This window comes from Callospermophilus lateralis, chromosome 14 (genome assembly GCF_048772815.1).
Source record: "Callospermophilus lateralis isolate mCalLat2 chromosome 14, mCalLat2.hap1, whole genome shotgun sequence".
Lineage (NCBI taxonomy): Eukaryota > Metazoa > Chordata > Mammalia > Rodentia > Sciuridae > Callospermophilus > Callospermophilus lateralis.
In genome coordinates this window covers 20,969,426-20,990,438 of record NC_135318.1, presented here as the reverse complement: position 1 = coordinate 20,990,438, position 21,013 = coordinate 20,969,426, and the positions used below count along the sequence as shown (strand labels likewise).

The 21,013-nt window shown below is 33.5% G+C and overlaps 1 protein-coding gene across 1 annotated transcript in view; it reads right to left on the bottom strand.

Moving 5' to 3' along the window:
• The window catches only part of Babam2 (BRISC and BRCA1 A complex member 2), a 392,625-nt gene that overhangs the window by 342,141 nt on the left and 29,471 nt on the right, over positions 1 to 21,013 (bottom strand). The window contains exon 3 of the mRNA XM_076832846.2: positions 10,127 to 10,203. Within this exon, the coding sequence (XP_076688961.1) occupies positions 10,127 to 10,203 (77 nt within the window). The remainder of the gene's footprint in view (positions 1 to 10,126; positions 10,204 to 21,013) is intronic.

The following is a 21,013-nucleotide window of genomic DNA, read 5'->3' as shown; positions in this document are numbered from 1 at the left end:
AGTTATAGGATTTACACAATCCTATTTAAAGACACCTATAAGGCTACAGGAATCAAGAGAGTGATGTTCTTTGGTTAAGGACAGACATACCAAGGAGATACAATGGAAGGTCCAGAAATGAATCACCCTTAAGTGGTTTAATGACAAATATATGGTCAAAATTAGTTCAAAATGGATCAATACCAAATTGGCAAGAATATGGAGTAACTAGAACACTCAATAAATTGCTATCAGTAATGTAAAATGGCACAACTACTTTGGAAAACAGTTTACCACATATTTATAAAGCTTAAAACATGATCAGACTACTTCTATGTATTTGTCCAAGAAAAATAAAGACATATTTCTACAAAAAGTCATCTATAAAAATGTAGTGGTAACTTTATTCACAATAGATAGCCAAAACCTGGAAACAATCCAAATATCCTTCAATAGATGAATGAATAACAAAAAAAACAAAAACAACTACAGTAGGCCTATACAATGTTATACTTTATATACTTTCTTTTATTCAATAATAAAAGAAACAAAGTACTGATAAAAGTAACAATATGGATGAATCTCAAAAACACTTATGCTGCATGAAAGATGCTATACCCCAAATTCACAGTATATGATTCCATTTATATAAAATTCTAAAATAGGCAAAAGTGTTGCATAGTTTCAGAGAAAAGCTAAGACTCAGGAGTTAGGGGAAGGGTGCTGAAGAAGACCGACTTGATTTGTCGAGGGAAAGAAACATTCTATATCTTGACTGTGGTCTGGGTTACAGGTCTTTATAACTGCCAAAATGCATGGCACTTTACACTTAAATTGGGTACATTTTAGTGTATGTAAATCATACCACAATATCAAAAAGATATAAAAGAGTGGGATATAAATTTCCACCTCCAAATTGTGTTGATTAAATGAACTAATGTATGCTAATTCTATTTTCTTTAAAATCATGCTCCACAAGTTAGCTTAGCAATGATATCAGTCACTTCTTAATAAACCATTATTGGCATTAAAGCCAGATTATATATGTATTATTAACTATAACTAATCTGATTTTACAAATTTAAATAAATAATATTAGTTGCTATTCTAGGTATTTCTAATAGTCCATGAACTCCAATAAAATAAAATATTCCAAAAGAGCAAGGCAAAGGAATCCTGAAAATCTAAGGAAAAGAATGTCTAATCCACAAAATTAGCACTTTTTACTTGCTTTTCAGTGAGCGTTTTTTAGAACAGTTACTAAATCAAAGGTGACCTGCCTCCCTAATTAGCCTCTAAAAATACCTTGAATGCTAGATAATAATAATCTTTAAGTAAGTGAATCTTTTTTAAAAGATAAAAATAAAAGTAAAATGGACTATGCTACTAAAGAAAATTACAGTGCCTCTCAGCGTGATGCAAAATGCCAAGTCCCTGGACACAGTGCCCAACTTTTCACTTAGCTCAACTGCAAGTCATAGTAAAAACAGTTAACTCCTACTCTCCTTGCAAGAGAAAGAAGAGAAGTAGCCTAAGGAGGTTCCCAAATGGAGAGTACATCCATCACGATGGCAGATTTGTGAGTGCAAATGAAACATCATACATATGTCACAAAACAAGCTATTTTATTATTTGCTTGATTTGTCCAACTAAAGCCAAAACAGTGTGAACAAAAGCAGAAGCAGGAAAAGCAAATGAGCAAATCCGTTGTGCCACAGCTTTTGACATGCATTATTGTTAGCTGAGCTCCAACTGGGGTGGACTGGGAAACCAGAATGTTAGACTTGACTGGCCTTGAATGTCAAGCTAAGGAATTCAGCCCACTAAATACTGGAGGGGAAGAAGGAGAGGTTGAAGCAGAAAGATTACTAGGTTAACATTTCCCAAATAGATTGTTTCTTTTAAACAGTACAATAAGTTGTCATCCCAACAAAAATGCCAGCAGCTATAGCCACACCAGTCAGCTTTGGGACCTACTGGTCAAAGTTCAGAATGTAAGGTGTAATAACCAAGCAAAGTACAAATTTCTTATACGTGAGATGAAATCAATAGAGCCTTGGTATCTTTTTCAGCTGATGCACAAACTTCCCCAAAGAACCACTGGTCCTTAGGTGCCATCAGGTTGGTTACCAGTTTCTGTGTGACAGCCATCATCTCCACATCCCTCAGTGCCCCTACTCTGTGCTGTATCAGCAAGTTTTTAGAGGGCCAGGAACAGAAAAAGAAGCACATTCTAAGCTTACTACACTAATTTCTTAGAACAAATTAACATGTAATAGACCTGAGATGCCAATAAGCATTGTGCTAACACACACAAACACATGCACACACATGCACACATGTAGCAGGAAAACCCTTCAAGGAGGTAAGGATCAAAAATGAAGCAGAATTTGAGTAGATTTAGTAAAGGAGAATTCTAAAATGCTATTTGCAACTTGTCTATAAAAATCTTTGCATTTATGTTTGGCTACTGTTTAATTAAATAGTGCATTCCATTTCAATAGCAGTTTTGAAATTGGTTTCATTCTCCAAAAACTGCATATTTAAATTTAGTAATGCAGAACTGAATACTTGGAAGTGAATAGTACTTTTACGCTGAACCTCTGAGAGAAATGTATTATCCAAATTGGAATTTGTTTTTTCATACTTTGTCCTATGAAGGGAAAGAATTTCAACTTTGAAACCTTTGGGGAGAACTTTTTGGCATGACTTTTTCACTCTGTCATAAATGGTTTTGATAAATATTCATCATTCCTCTCAGATGATAAACAACAGTATTGCTCTATTGTTAAAGACAAAGGGAAATGTCAGTAGTTTCATTTAGAAGTGCTTTAGAATGATTTCCTATAACAAAGTACCTGCCCAATTCATGCTTATCTTATGTTAAAGCTGACCTCTAGCAACCAGCCTGATAATAAATGACCCAGAGCCCCTGGCCATATGACTGTGACACAAGTGGACACTTTTTAGCCCAAGCCACCAGTCAGAACCTCTCTCCTAGGAATTTAGACTCAGTGACTTCCTCTCTGATGGCCTGCAATCAAGTCACTATGTAGGAGCTTAGGAAGTCATTTTTACCCAATGTGAAGAGAAAGAGAAATCTGGGGGGAAAAAAATAAAGTGACAATAGACTATATTGCACAACAGGACACAGATGCTGACTGGCCACTATGGTGTCTACTAGCCTTCCAGACTTTGGTTCTGATCCCTGTGAAACTTGGCTATTCTTTCTGCCTTTGGGCACCATAAAATTTGCTTGATTACTTATAAAGATAAATAAACAAATTCTTTAATTTAGGTTCGTTCCAATGGGTTTCTTATAACCAAACAGTCCCTGATTAAAATAAATTGTTAGTATGAAATACAGAAATTTTAAACAAAAGATAATTTCAAATTTGAAACCAATGTTAGCAAACTGATTTACTGGCCACAGACTTGCTCAATATAACTTATAATATTTCAATAATCTCTCTTCATAGTTGCATAAACAGTGTTATTCAAAGAACTTGCAGAATTAAGTTTTGTCACTTCCTCATCAAACCTCATCATTGCCAGATCCAAAGAAAGAACATGGTTCGTTCATTCCACAAACACTTATTAAGCCTCTATAAATGTCAGGCACCGAGCTAGAGAATGGAAAAAAAACATGAGCAAAACAGCCTCACTCCCTGCCCTATTTAAATAAGATATGCACACAAAAAACAAGCTCAATAATTTCTTCTAGAATTAAATTCTACAGAGCATGATAGGATGGCTATTTTTACAAATACATGTTTATATGAAGCCTATGGCTCTGCCTCTGTGAATTTTGCTGTTGCTGGTAAATTTTCTCCACTTCAGTGGTGCTGTCTTAGACCTTAACGTGTATTTTATTCACATCAATCCTGATCACTGAAGATCCACATTTCTACTCCTGTTTAAGTAAGTGTAAGTTGTACCTTCTATGACTGTGAGATTGAAGGACTACTCTGCAGTTAAGAGCTCTATCCTTTGACATTTTCCAAGAGTATCTTATACAAATTGGCAACTCTCTCTCTAGCCAGCAGTTTTCTCTTCGAACTAAAAGAGCTGAGGAAACAATACCATCATTCCTAATGTACTATAATCTTCTGGCTTTTAAAATTTCAATTATTTAATTTTGAATATGGGTAATTCTGCAGGAATCAGTTCACGGATTCATGGGTAGAAATATGCCCTCTCTTTCACCTTTCATTCTCATCATTAACTGCACAAAGTTTCCTTTATTCACAGATGAAACAGATTTGGACAAGAAGTGTTTTCTAATATACAAAATATTTTGAAATGTAAATTTTTAATTATATGCTATTTCATTAATCTGCTTTCAGAGGGCAGAGCAAAATATATAAAGACAAAATTGGTTCAGAATCCAAATCTGCAAAGTACTGTATGTCCTTCCTGTTTTCTGAATTGTTAAGAGCAATGTTCCAATTACAAATTCTTTGTATAATAAATAACTTCTAAAGACTGAATTTCTGTTGGCAAAAGTCTGATACAAGTGACAGAATGCTGCGTTCTTTTAACACTACAATCAACAAAAACCTGCACACTACGATTCATTAATTCACGCATGTGTTCACTCCATTCCTTCCACAAATATTTAGCTGCATATCTCTACTGCACTAGGAATTGAAGATACAATTAAATAAACAAAACAGCCTCCATCTCTAACTTCACTAAGCTTAAAGTTATGAAATAAAATTCAATTAATTCCAAATATGTTGATTGAACCTTGGTTAAAATTATAGTTTAACTTTCATGCCACAAGTTTTCAGTGGAATTTAATGAGAAACTTTAAATAAGAAATCGTTTAAGAGTGTAAAGAACTAAGTTTGTGAAAGATTATAACCAGAACTAATTTTGAACTAATTTTGCTTAGAAATAAAATTAAGTTTCATTCTAGGTCCTGTTTCTTAAAAGTCAAAGAGCTTTTCTGTTTGCTCTGATAGTTATCGTCCAAGGACTGTAAAACTATATAACCTTACATTTAACTATGTTTGTGTTAGCAAACCACATTTGTTAAAATGTTTGTTATTGAGAATTGTATTTGTTCATCTAAAGATGAATGAATATTATGTTGGTTATAAGAGGTTCAATTCAATCACAAGTCTTGTGATAATTAACCACTATGACATTATTGATCTTGGATATAATCAATTTAAGGTTATAAAAATTGATGGAGTAGAAACATACCTAAGTCTACATCTTTGTAAAAATTTTTCTAAGTAAAATAAAAGAATGACTTAAGAAAAAATGAGTGAAGCTAACATAATTTTGAAGCAATGTTACTGTTTTTAAAGATTCATGACTTTCTATTTTTCTTTACAGTAAATTCTGGTTAATATAGTAAATTTTCTACTTCCATGAATTTCAAATTATAAAGAGAGAAACTATACTAATTACTGAGGGTAATAAAATATCTAATTGTCCTACATTACAACTACTATCAACACACCATGACTCAAACCCTCCTAGAAATGTTTGTGAAAGATTATAACCAGAACTAATTTTGAAATAATTTTCATATAAGTTATAAATAAAGAAATCTTAAATGACCATGACCTAAATATCATACAAATTAAGGAACATAAAACAATCTTGCTTTGTAAGCACTGACAAGAACAAATTTATGTGGGCAGGTAGAAAAACACAAGCCCAATAAAGATGACTCAAGTGAACTTTACTTGAGTGTTAACTACATGCTCAAAGGGTATATTTTGATTTTCTAAGTTAATGTGTATTTCACAATGTTTATAATCATAGACCAATGACTTATATTTCATTGGCTGATTTGTTTATTTTTGATGAATGTTTATGTGGCTGATTTGTTTATTTTTGATGAATCCATCATATTTTCAACAAATTTTAAAAAACAAATTCTGTCTGGAAATTTGAATAAGCTTATTGAGATGGCCTCCATATTAAGTACAGGGGTACCCCAAAGGATGCAAATTTGAGAGGGTAATTTTTTTCAAACAAAAGGCAAAGTGCCACCTAACATACTACACCTTCACAAAGAAATGAATTTCGCCAACAAATTTATACATAACACCACCTTCCACTAATCTGATAAATAAAATCTTCCTCTGGGTCTGCACTCCCTGACACTGAAACATATGGCCAACATTCTTCAGAAAGCATTCCTAAATTAAGTCAAGTTTTTCAGAAGGAGAAAAAAATGTCATCCATCTAATTCAGTAAACTTGAAACATAGTTTCCATGATCAATTACATTTTTCTTTTATTTGGTCTGCTTAAGCCTAGGACTTACATTAGACTCACTTTATTGTAAGAACCACAATATATAATGGCTATTCATTCATTAAAGAGCACACAATGGCCTAAAAAAAAGTCTTTAAAAAAGTGATATCATGATAGAACAAAATTACAACAAAATGAATGCCAGCAATAGGACTAATCATAAATGTTATAAAAGATTTCCTGTGAAAATCTTATAGTAATGAGAAGATACAGAATATTAGCAAATGCTTCCTAACAGAAACTCATACAGCTAGAAAGATGCCAATGAAATCACACTACTTGTGTCTCAAAACCATGAACTGACCACATACATTTATTTCTTCTTTCTTCTGAGTTCCCCCATCCTGTTTGAAAAGACAGGTAGATAAAAATTCAAAATAACAGGAGGGTAAAGAGAAAGAGGAGAAAGTAGCAATCAGTAGATGAGAAATTTCAGCAAATTTCTGGAAGGCAGAATGCAGATGAAAACATAGTGATTGACAAGGCAAGGCAAAGGACGCCTTGTCCTGCAATATGTGAGGTGTAGGCTATTGATAAGAAGGAAGCCAGATGTACTGGTAAACCCCTACCAACTTTTAAGGGGAGGCAAGAGTAAGGCACTGGGCTATAAATAAGGATATTAACTAAAAGCTTTTCAGAGAATACTCTATATAGCACCCCAAAAATGGTAGCCAGTTATGTATCCTCAGTGCAAAAATACGAGAGACTCACTGAATAAACAGAACCAATTATTTGGAAAACAGTTGAACTACAAAATATGACACATAGGGTCTCTCATACTATTAGCTGGCCCATAATTCATTATACTCTCCTTAAGCCCTGCTCACCTAATTAATAAAAACCCCTAATCAGTATTTTATTGACTATCTCAAATAAATATGGGTATCTTTCATTATTCCTACAGAAAAAGAAAGGGAAAAAAGATGTTAAAACAAAAATATACTCCCTGTGAAAAATTAAAATAACTCAGGTAACAAAAAATTTTTAAATCTCTAAGTTTTAGTCTCTGAAATATTTTAAAATATAACGTAAATATTAAATTAGAACAAGATGCTGTAAAAAAGGAAAAGAGAGCAAGAAAGAGCTCTTTGAACATATGATATCTAAATTGTGAACATGGAAATAAAACATGATCATCAGGGCTACAGAAAAGGGAGAGAGAAGTATGGAATCTGAGCAAGTTATTTGAGACTGGGTTTCTGCAAGTTAAGTAGGTGACCTGTTTACTAAGAGATAATTCTACAAAACACAGAACCCACGATACCTACATTCAACAAAAGAAGGTAAAATAGAAGTGAATAATAAAGACAAATCTCATGTTGGTTATTATGCAGGGGCAGGCCTACAGAATAATCACTCAAGCAATTTACAAATGAAGTGCTGAAGAAAATTATAGATTCAGAATAAATAATAAATTATCAATCATGAAAATGCAAAAGGAAGGCTGGGTTATAGTTCAATGGTAGAGCACCTGCCTAGCACATATGAGGCACTTGGTTTGATACTCAGCACCACATAAAAATAAAATAAAGGTACTGTGTCCATTTACAACTAAAGCAAATTTTTTTAAATGCAAAAGGAAAATAATAGAAGACAAAGGTAGGAAGGCAAAGAAAGAGGAATAAGAACCAAAAGACACTATCTATGGTTCGTAGGAAACCAAATAAGTGTTTGTCATTATTGCACAGCAATTATCATTAAGTAATAACAACGCTAACTCTGTGCCTTGCACTTACTAAGAACTCTTAGGGTCTGTTCATTTAACTATAAAATATATGGTTTAAGGTGATCTTTGGAAAAATAAAATAAAAATTGGGGGACTAAGAAAGTAGCTCAGTGGTACAGCACTTGCCAAGTATGTGAGAGGCCTTGGGATCAATCCCAGCACAGCAAGAAAAAGTAAAAAATTATTAAGTTACAGGATAACCAACACCAGAACGTCAACAGTGATATAATTACATTAAAGGGGAAGAATGACATAAAGGTTAGGATGAAAATAAATTGATGCTTCATTTACCAGAGGAGGAAGTGAAAATGTAATAATGTCTCAAATATGTAAATCAAGAAACAGAGGCTAAAGCATATTACTTAAAGAAATGGAGACCACCCCAGAAGAACTAAACTAAAACAATTTTCTTGTTTTAATTATAAGTTGTTCTCTCAGAAAACAGGACTGAGAGAGGGAGACACAGGACAGAAGACTATAGCTCTCCTACACAAAATAATTTCAGTGCTATTTCCATTTTTTTAAATATTTTTCTTAGTTGTAGATGGATGCAAGACCTTTATTTCTTTATTTTTATGTGGTGCTCAGGATAGACCCTAGTGCCTCATACATGCTAGGCAAGTACTCTACCACCGAGCCACTATTTCCATTTTTAACTATATGAGTAATCTACTTTGATAATTTCTTTTAAATTTAGTCTTAATATATTTTCACAACAAGTAGCAATCTAATATTGTCCTACTACCTCAAACAGGTGAAATTCTTTTATATTTTAATATTTTTTAAAGAATGGTCAAATAATGCAAAGTTAACAAATCAGCATGTCCTAAATTTTTCATTCAATGCTACATCTGGTAAATTAATACAAAGTGATTCTAGAGAATGCTAAGATGTGGCCCCTCATGGAATATAGTGGTAAAACACATATCCAGAATCCAAAAAGCAGTTTACCCACCTGGCCCATCTTTAATGTCTACGCACTATATTCCTCCTTAAGAACAGAGAGATTTTAATGCCCTGTTCACCACAACTGTAGGTTCAAGACAAAAAATTCCTGATGAGATTACTGATACTAACCAACCAAAGCTCTTGTCAGTTCTACACTAGGATAGCACTTTAGCACTGGTAATAGTGGCAGAGAAGGCTGATGCTACCCAGGTGAGATGCTCTAAGGGGTAACCTAAATCCAGTGGTACATCTTGTACACTATCTAGCCAAGGTAAGAAACCTATGGTCCCATCACATTCAGTTTAGCCTGCATAATGTTAGCCCCACTAGATTTTTAATTTTGAAAAAGTAACCAACATCTAAAACTGAATTCATACGAAAGTTGTGATCTTTACCTTCTGGGTCGAGAGAGGTAGCCCCCTCAGAGACAAGGTGCCCCAATTTGTCAACACAGTCTGCTTCCCTCATTCATGTTACAACTCTGGCCATCACAGGTCATTTGCATTTCTTACCCTTACTATAAAAGAGATAACATGTTAACATGCCTAAGCCATGCCAAGATCTTTGAGGAAGAACTCTCACAGTCAGGAGGTAACTGGAAATATATCAGTAACAATGGTTCCTGGCATCTGTGGCTCCAGAAGGTTGAAATACTGGTGAATAGCAGCCATTCCTACGTAAAAACTCTCTAAATAGGTATTTTAAAGCAGTGGATCTCTTTATTGGGGTATTACAGAAGAGCTATTTATGGAAAAAACATACATAACACATAACACACATACACACACACACACACACACACACACACGTAAGAATTATTGTGCATGCCTAAACATTAAGGATATCTGAGGCTAGGGCTATAGCTCAGTGGCAGAGTGCTGGCCTGGCACATATGAGACACTGGGTTTGATCCTCAGCACCACATATAAATAAATAAAATATAGTGTCCATCTACAACTAAAAATATTTTTTAAAAAGAATATTTGTACATGCCCATTTGCCTACAACTTATTCCCTGCCAACTGCCTTCCTTTTAACAGAGCTAGGATTGAATGACAGATAAGAAAAGTTGTATATGTCAGTTGATCAGAAGCAAAAGAGAACACTTAATGGCTAGAAATAAAAACTAAAGCGCAAAGTCCAATAATTAACAACATAATCTCTACTTTGATCAAAACAGTCATACTTTTCTTACATTTTAATGTTTCTCCAGCATATGGAATGTGCAGTTTGAATCTGTCACAGTTGGGTCCAGGAGTCAATGATGTACAGCTTTAAAAAAAAAAGAGAGAGGAAAAAAGATTTTTTTAAATGAACTTTTTAAAAGCTCACCTATTTATAATATTTAGTAAAGTAAATAAAAAGAGAACTTTATAGACAAAAAGTTAAAAATACTGGTTTACAGAACAAAATAAATCTTTAATCACAGAGGTTAAAACAATAAGTCTTCACCTAAAACAAGTAATTCATTTATCTAACAATAAAACTTACATGCCTTCTAATAACATCAACAGTTTCAACTACTTCCCTCAAAGAAGTATATCTTGACTTTTAAAACTATATATATGATCCAAAACAGGTCTCTAGTCTTTGTTACCAAGAATTATAAAATAAGAGTAATTTTATGGTTATATTTTAAACTAGACTCCTAGCTTTCGCTCTCTCAGAACAGAAAAGAGTCCACTTTTGGCCTTTTTTCTGGGACCAGATGGTTTTCTTTCTTTCCACAAAGGTACGATGCTTCATCTAGATTTGGCACACTGCAACTTTCATCTGCAGGAAAGCACAATGCATTATACTTGGTTTCGGGTAAAATGTAAATTTAAAAAGGGAGGTGGTTGAGTTAATCATCAAGGACGCAATGTTTTGGTTATTTTTTTTTTTAATCTATTACTTCACAAAGTTCTGCAATGTTCTTTGTTCTTCACACACATCTACTTTACAAAACTTCTTATGATCTTATAAGTTAAAACCTCAGCTGCATAACAACAGTACTGGCCTCATAAGCTAATAAAATGCTATCACAAAGCCAACTGAGGAAGTTAGATCTTTCTTTTTTTTTTTAAGAGTGAAAGGAGTAGAAATTATTCAAGTGTGAAGAATAGAAACAGAACTCCTGCAGGGGCAGGAGGGGACCCCAATAGAGGTTGCCCTTCATTTCAAAAATAAGTGAGGCTTTCAATTTATTGAATAAAGCAAAGGAACTAATTTTCCCTCCTAATTCCAAAACTGACTCTGAAGCAACTCTGAAAATGAACCTACAAAAAGTTGTTTAAGGAATGGAAACACAGATGGAATAAATGTACAACTTCTATAGATGGTCACTTTGAAGGGTAAAGATCATATGAAGATAAATTCAAGAAATGTTGGCTTTAAAGAAACTATCTCGGTCTCCTATCAGATTTACTTTTACCCAAAAAAAGTAAATTTTCTTTCATTTGAACATAAAACAAAAAGCATGAGAAAGAAACTTACCTCAGATATAGTTAACATAAATCACTAGATTATTCCTCTTTATATTCAAGGACCAAAAAAATGTTTTTAGATTAAAAACTAACAAAGTTTAGTAACTGAATAGTAACATATGTTAATTTTTCACAGATTTTTAAAACACATTCTTCATTTACTGTCAGTATAAAATATTCTTCAGGGAATATTTTATAAAAAGATACCAAAACATTTCCCTTCTATAGGTTGGGTATTACTTATTCAAAATGTTAGGGACTCTCTAAGAGCTTTAGATTTCAGGTTTCTTCATATTTTAGAATATCTGCACGTACAAAATGGAATACCTTAGGGATATAACCCTAATCTAAACACAAAATGCATTTATGTTTCATATATGCCTTCTACATCATAGGTTTAAGGTGAAATTTATGTGGTAATTTTAGTGCACCTACATTTTGACTGCAACCTGTCACAGGACGGGGCAGAAGAGGGAATTCTCCATTGGGGCATCATGAAGACACTCAAAAAGTCTTAAATTTTGAAAGATTTTATATTTGGCATTTCCAGATTAGGAATGCACAACTTATAGTAAAATGTTTTCTTGCCCACAACACAAAAGTTATTTTAAAGGATTTATGGAAAACACAAAGATTCCAGCATTATATAATATACAAGGTAATCAAATGATAGTAATGACTCTACAAGCATCCAACCTACAATGCTTTAAAGTGATGGAAAACACTGCTGACAACTGTGTTTTGGAGCTTGAAGATAAACTCTTCTGTCTATATGGCTTAAAGACTGAAGTCAGCAGTAGTACAGAAAATCCTCAAGATTAATCTGATTCTAGTTTGTTTGAATTCAAGGACCAAATTTCACACCTTCTTCCATGTGAAATTGCTAAATATTCCCTGCTGGGCCATACTTTATATTATTTATTTTATGCTTCACCAGAACTGGGAAAGTGTTTCTATGCCCTGCTATTTCACCTTCCTCCCTTACCACAGCAACAGGTGGTTCTAGAAAGAACAGGGTTGAAACGGACATTTCTCCATCTGAGTGATTCATTCACCCTTGTTGGGTTTTGTTTTTTTGTTTATTTGTATGTTTGTTTGCTAATTAAATAAGACAGACTGAGCATAGTTCTAGGTGTCAGGAATATGGGTGGCCACGATCGACAGGACTACAGTCTATGAAGTACAGCAGGTACTTCAACTTTATTAAGGGAAGAAGAAATGATAAAACAAGAGACAAAGACAGTTTAAGATTGCTCAATGTTATGAAGAAAATAAAACAGGGTGCTATCAAAAAAAAAAAAAAAAGAGAGAGAGAGAGATCCTTTAAAATGGAAAATCAACTAAGACCTCTAGAGGAGGAGAAATTCCAAACCTGAATAACACTACGGGGCCAACCATGAAAAGTTCTGGGAAGAGCATCCCAGGCAGAGGAAACAGAGGTGCAAGGTGTGAAAGCACAATCAAGTCTGATATGTCTAGGAAGAAATTTTTACATATCTGGGCAATGAGGCTGGAGCACAGTGAATGAGGGAGAAAACAGCAAAAGATGAAGACAAAAGGTAAGCAAGGGATATGTCAATAATGCAGGGTCTTGCAAGCAGTGACAATTAATTCAGTGTTTTTTTTTAAGAGATAGAGAATTTTTTAATATTTATTTTTTAGTTTTTTTGTCCGTGGACACCTTTATTTTATTTTTATGTGATGCTGAGGATTGAACCCAGTACCCCATGCATGCCAGGCAAGCGTGCTACTGCTTGAGCCACATCCCCAGACCTTAATTCAGTTTTTATGCCAAGCACATATGATGGTTTTTAACAAAAGAGTAACATTTGTCTAAACGTTTTTAAGAGATTACTGACTACAGTACCAAAAAAAAGGAAAAGACGGTAAGGCTGGGGTTGTGGCTCAGCAGTGGAGTGCTCGCCTGGCACATGCAAGACCCTGGATTCAATCCTCAGCACCATGTAAAAATAAATAAATAAATAAACAAAATAAAGGAATCGTGTCCAATTACAACTAAAAAAAAAAAATTTAAATAAACAAAGTCATGCTGTCCATCTACAACTACAAAAAAAAAAAAAAAAAAAGTTTTAAAAAAGACTAAGAAAAAAAATGGAAAGAAGACCAGAGAGGGGACTGTAGAAAGCAAGAAATATGAGGAATACCGGGACCAGGCTGGCAGCAACGGGAATGAAGACAAACGCATTCGCATTCGCTACCTAGGAAGCAAGAGAGGAGCAAGTTTAGGGGAAAGGGAAGCCAAGCCAAGAGTGAGAAGTGCAAGATGGTAACCAAATCTTCTATGGTAACAGAGTCAGGTAGACGGGTGGGCCAACCTACAAAAGTCAATTAAACACTAAGAAAAGGTATGAGAAAAAAATTTACCAAAACTCGCCTAAAAAAAATGCTATATGATATTGGAAAGATCGCTCCCTGGAAAGAGTGTGGTGGGGGACATGGGGGGATGGGGGGGAACACGACAAGAGCACACTCAAGTGAAAAGGTATAATCTCCAGTAGGCTGCAGAGCTTCTGATTTGCTGAAAGGAATTTAGAGATTTAGAGCCAAGGGATAACAAAGGAAGCTGCCATCAGCAGGTCTCTTTCTCCTGAGCAATACTCAGCTCTTCCTCCAATAAATGTTGAGACATTATTGAAAATGTTGCTTACACTCTATCTTCCATGTTACTGGGATGAACAGAGATTATGAAAAACAAGCCAATGTCACATACACAAAGGTTCTTTTAAGATCAAGTAAAATCTTTCCTCTTAAATTACTCTTGTCAAAAACTGGTTTGGATCCTATTATTTAATTTACTGTGAAAAACCAAATCACTGTCGAGGTGAACACTCATTTTTTTGGTAATCAAGGAAAAGCATGGGGGCTGGGATGTGGCTCAAGCGGTAGCGCGCTCGCCTGGCATGCGTGCGGCCCGGGTTCGATCCTCAGCACCACATACAAACAATGATGTTGTGTCCGCCAAAAACTAAAAAATAAATATTAAAAATTCTCTCTGTCTCTCTCTCTCCTCTCTCTTAAAAAAAAAAAAAAAAAAAAAAAGGAAAAGCATGGGGGGTAGGGGGTATGTCTCAGTGGTAGAGTATAGGCTTTAGCAAGCACAAGTTCTAGTTCAATCCCCAGTACCAGGAACAATAACAACAACAATTAAAAAAAAAAAAAAAACCAGCATAGGTTAGAAAAGATCAAAAAACTACACAGGAACTGTGTAATTCAACTTACAGAAAGAAGAAGTGTGTGTGTGTGTGTGTGTGTGTGTGTATGTGTGTGTATCTATGTCTACACACATAAGTAGATTATAGAAGAATCACCAAAACATGCCAAGATTTGAGTGCCTTTACAACTTTCTTCTGACTAGCTTTCCGCATTGTTCTTAGTTTTTTGTTATTTTTTTTCACATTGTTCTTAGCTTTATAATGAATATGAAATATTTTATAATTGTTAAATATTTTAATTTAAATACACTCTTTCATATTTGACTAGGGAGATTTAAAAATATTTAACAATTTAAATTTTTAATTTAAGAATATTTAATTTAAATACATCCTTTTTATATTTGACTGAAGGAAACAAGGTTATGTTATGTTGGCCATATTTATCTTTTTCTCCTAAAATACCTCATTCCTTTTCAGAAGGAAAGAATACAGGTTGATTTATTGATAAGAGTCTTCAAGTAAAGTATATGAAAACCTTTACATTTCTTTTTTTCTATTTTTTTTTTTCTTTTCTTTTCTTTTCTTTTTGCAGTGCTGGGGTCAAACCCAGTATCTTATATATGCTAGGAAAGTACTGTCCCAGTGAGCCACACCCCAGCCCACAAAACTTCACATTTCTAACATTTTTAATCTCTCAGGGTTCCTTTGGTCAGAATTTTGGGAATGGCTGGGCTGGGCTAAAAGTCTCCCAGGCAGTTGTAATCAGAAATTGGTAACAGATAATTAATAGGAAGGGAAATTCATACATCTAGAAATCCATTTCCTTACAATGTATGAAAAAGATACTGGCATTGTCAAAATTATATTTGTATAATGGCAACTTATCCTCACATACAGTTAGATCCAAACTTTTAAAAGCCTATATTTCAGGGCTGGGGCACTTGCCTAGCATGTGCAAGGCCCTACGTTCAATCCCCAATAGTGAAAGAAAAAAGAAAAAGAAAAATGGCAATATTCCAAAATTCAATAAACTTTCAACAACAAAAATTATTTTAAAATAATTTTTTAAATTGGTGACAATTAAATGGTAATTTCAGGAAATGGAGGTAACTCCATTTCCTGGGTGCTTACTATACACCATGCACTGTGCTTAGATCTGAGAATACAGCAGTGACAACATATTTTGGTATCAGAGTATAAAAACGATTTTAAACATATTTTGCAAATTTTCACTTAACTCAATATACTAGTAATGCACTACTTTAAACTTAAATATGTGGGAGAACCAAGGGAGTTAAACTCATTCTATAGATTATGCACATAGGAATTATCACATAAGAATTTTTTTTAAGTTGGACACAATTGGACATAATACTTTATTTTATTTATTTTTATGTGGCACTGAGGATTGAACCCAGTGTCTCACACATGCTAGGCAAGCATTCTACCACTAAGCCTAGACCCCAACCCAAGTGGGAATTCTTGATATCAAAGGAGGTAGTTTACTCTAGAACTTTATTATAGAAATTGCAGGTGACCATTGATAAAATAAATAAGCATAATAAATTTTGAACACTCTCATCTCTACAGGTTTTTATTTTACATTTAATCATAAAATTCCTAGTATTATTTATCTAATTCCTAATTGTGCTTTGTTTTCTCAACCAGATTATAAAATTCTTGATGCCAATAATTGTTCTATAATTTAAAAAATAAAATAAAACGACCAACACAGCATATAGCACAGTGCTATTCATCTAACACAGGAAAAGTTATTTGTTAATTTGCTTTTTTTTTTTACTTTTTCTTTTTTAGATACACATGACAGTAGAATGTATTTTGACATATTATACATACATGGAGTATAACTTCCCATTAAAATAAACTTTAAATAAACTCTTTAAAAATGGTGAAAAGTAAAGTTAGATTTGATTCCTCTTATACTTATTATGTGTTCATAGCTATTATTAATCCCAGAGACTTAGGAAGCCAAGACAGAGGATTGCAAGTTTGAGGCTAGCCTTGGCAACTTAAATGATCAAATTTTTTAAAGGGGTTGGGGGTGTAGATCAGTGGTAGAGCACCCCTGAGTTCAATCCCCAATACCACAAAAAAAAAAGAAAGAAATTTTATGTTTCTAGTTACTGAACCATGATTCAAATTATTAAGCTTTTCTTATAAAAGGGGAAAGTTGGCAATTTCACTAAGTAGGATTTTAGTGACAATCAAGAATTATTGTGGGGCTGGGGATGTGGCTCAAGTGGTAGCATGCTCGACTTGCATACATGAGGCACTGAGTTCAATTCTCAGCACCATTCAAAACTAAAATAAAGATATTGTGTCTACCTAAAATTAAAAAATAAGTATTTTTTTAAAAATAATTAATGTGGATTTAAAAAGCAACATGAAAGTATTCTACAACTTTTAACAAATTAGTATTCTATTTTTAATATTTATTTTTTAGTTGTAGTTGGACACAATACCTTTATTTCACTTATTTATTTTTATGTGGTGCTGAGGATCGAACCCAGGGTCCCACACGTGTGAGGCCAGCGTTCTACCGCTAAGCCACAACCCCAGCCCAAATTAGTATTCTTAGGACAATGCAAAATACAAGAAAATACATTCTTTCTGGCTTAAGGCTAAACCTATTATTTGACACTCTCTGGAAAAATAGTGATTTAGACCATTTCTATTCTTTAAGCCACCTAAAAAGAACAAATCCAGGGTTCCTTCCCTGAGTCTGCGTCAGTTTCCTTTGCCCTAGCTATTAATTTACCATTTGGCATGCTCTCCTAACTCAGCTTCCTGTTTTCTTGATAGTGACGTTTGTGCTTGACCAATATTTAACATCAGCTCAGAAGGAAGTTTTCAGCTTTGGCAACCTAAAATAACAGGTGCCTATGAAATAAAACAGGTTAGAAGACCAATAACTGCCTTGGAAACTTTTAAGTCACAAACTGAGGTGAATAATCATTAGCTGATATTCACATTTTCATTTTATAGAATTAATTTTGTTTTTTGGTTTAAATCTAATATCAGTAATTTGACTCTGACCAAATCAGTTTCAAAATCATCATGGTTTCCAGACAGTGAAAAAGCTAAAAGACCAGGCTGGGGTTGAGGCTCAGAGGTGGAGTGCTCACCTAGCATGTGTGAGGCACCAGGTTCGATCCTCAGCACCACATAAAAAAAATAAAGATATTGTGTCCACCTATAATAAAAAAATCATATATATATATATATATATATATATATATATATATATATATATATATAAAGCTAAAAGACTTGACATAGGTTATCCTGACATCTACCTAAATAACCTACAAAATGCAAAGCACGTGAACTTCTGATTCAAGGAATCTTACATAGACAACGTTGGAAGGAAATTATAACCCAATTAGTTGACTCTATCAAATCCCACAAAATCAAGTCTTAGACTCTTCTCCAAGGAAAGGCAAGAATTAAAACTGGTTAAAAGAAAGCAGAATTTTTTACACTGTTTTCCAGGGACATGGGACTATCAACCTATGACATACAATATTCTTAATATAACCTTATATCTCCAAAGTCTAAAAACTATTCCTAGACCCTACTAGAAAATGATGTATTTAATTCCTAGCACTAGATTCCAAAATTCCATTACCAAAATAAATGACTCATCCAGAACGTTTTAAAAATTACAAAATTAAAATATTCAAGAAAACGTGTTTGCCAGTTCATGTGGCATCAAGTTATTCCAAGATTCTATGCCCTATCTCCATTTACAAATGGTAAGTTTCAATTTTACTTTAGAGTAGCAAGAATTTTTAAATGTCAGTAGGTGTTCCTATAACAAAAGTGTGGTTTCAATTACAATATAATTTAAGTAAGAATGATGGCTCAAATACTATTTTTAACAGTTAACTAGGATGGGAAAAATCCTTTCACTTTTTTAGATAGACATTTAGCCCATTAATTTTTAACCTTTCTTCTTTTCTAAAATGCAAATTTAATTCACTCTTTTCACAGAATAAAGGAGAAAAAAATGAGTAGGATTATCCCAATTTGAATAAATGCTTGATAGAATTAAATATCCACTCGTGATATTAAAAAAAAACTCTATTGTAAACTAGAATAAAAAAGAGTATCCTTCATCTGATAGACTATCTACAAAAAAGAAAAGAAAAGAAACCTATAGCAACATCAGACTTAATAACAAAATATTAGGTTTTTCTCCTGGAGATAATGAAACAAGGATACCTACTCTCACCACTTTCATTCAACATTGTACTAGAGGACCTAACCAGGACAGAGGAGTATGGGGAAAGGTACAAACACTGAAAAGGAAGAAATAAAACCATATTATTTGCAGAAAGTATATGCAAGTAGAAAATTTTTTAAATCTTCATATGCACAATAAGAAATAATATGTGAGTTAGCAAAGTTGCTTGACAAAGAACATGCAGAAAATCAACTGCATTTCTATATAACATTAAAAATCAATTAGAAAATAAACTTTCACAAAGATGCCATCTAAAATAACATCAAATGGGCTGGGGATGTAATGCATGGTAGAGAGGTGGCCTAGCATGCAAGGCCCTGGGCTTGATTACCAGCACCTCAGAAAAATAAAATAACATAAAGTGATCAAATATATAAAAATAAATGTCACAAAAGATGTGCAAGATCTTTATACAGAAAGCTATTACTGTGTAAAAGAAAAATAAAGAAAATAAATAATACACCACCAGTGTAACTTCACAACATGTACAATCACAAAAATGGGAAGTTATACTCCATGTATGTAGGATATGTCAAAATTCTACTGTCATGTCATTTAAAAAAAGAAAACAAATAGAGATATCATGTTGGCGGATTAAAAGACTCATCTTGAAAAGATGTCAGTTCTCTCAGAATGATCTAGAACCTGAAAAGAGAGTTCTAATACATAAATAGAATGCCAAGAACCAAACATAGACAAGATTCTCCTGAAAAATGTGGTAGGATTATTCACAACAGCCAAAAGATAGAAGCAAACCCAAAGGGCCCACCTATGGATAAACAGGTAAACAAAATGTGGTATACATATATAACACAATTTCACAATATATATGTATTTCAAGCCATCAAATTATACACATTAAATATATAATTTTTTTAAATGTGGTATACATACATATCTACAATGGAATATTCTTCAGCCTTAAAACAGGAAGGAAATTTTGACACCACAACCTAGATAAACCTTGAAGACATTTTGCTATATGAAATAAGCCAGTCACAAAAGGACAAATACTATGTGCTTCCATTTTCAAATTTATACAGACAAAAAGTAAAATGGCAGTTACCAATGGCTGAGGGAAGGTAAACACAGGGAGTTGGTATTTAATAAAAAAGAATTTCAGGGCTGGGTTGTAACTCAGCGGTAGAGCACTTGCCTAGCATGTGTGAGGCACTGGGTTCGATCCTCAGCACTACATAAAATAAAGTAATAAAATAAAGTTCTAAAAAATATTTTTTAAAAAATAGGATAGAGGATGCTGGGGCTGGGGCTGAGTGGTACAGCACTTACCTAGCACATGCAAGGCACTGGGTTTGATCCTCAGCACCACATAAAAATAAATAAATAAAATAAAGGTATAAAAAAATAGGATAGAATTTCAGTTGGGGAAAATTAAAGAGTTACTAAGAGGGATATCAGTGGTGGATGTAGAACATTTTGAATATTTTTATTGCCACAGAACTTTTTATTTTAACATTTAAGAAATGGTTAAAATGCTAAATTTGAAAAAACTTGTTACCTCTGATATCAAAAATTATCATAAATTTTATTTATCAAAATATAATCATGCTATAGTCAGATGAATACATGAGTGGAACAGAATAAAAAGACCCAACACAGTCTCACAAGCCTGGATACTTAATTTATGGTAAAGGCCGCTCTGCAGAACAGTAAAAGAAAAGAAAGTATTTTCAAGGGGAGTGATTCCCAAATTTTGTTTTAGTATTTTATTGGTTTTGGTTTTGGCTTTGAGGCTATTGTGAATGAAATGGAATAGTTTTCCTAATTTCTCTTTCAGCGGATTCATTATTGGTATATATATATATACAAATGACTTATGAGTGTTAATTTAAATGGTGTTCGTTCAACTGGATCCCAGGAAAATATAAAATAACCTTTGCTTCACATCATCCACAACAATAAAGTACAGGTGGAAAATAAAAGAAAAATGTTTTAAGAAGATCATCTGGGGAAGGGGGGACTAAATAGAATAACGTCTTCAAAAACTTGAAGTAGACAAGTTTCTAGACCTAAAGAAGCACTTCCCAGAAGTACATCCAGGGCCAATAAACATATGATAAAGTGCTGAATCTAATTAGTACCAAGAAATGCAAAATAAACCTGCAATGAGGAACCACAACCCCATCAAGATGGTTAAAATTAGACTGATAATAACA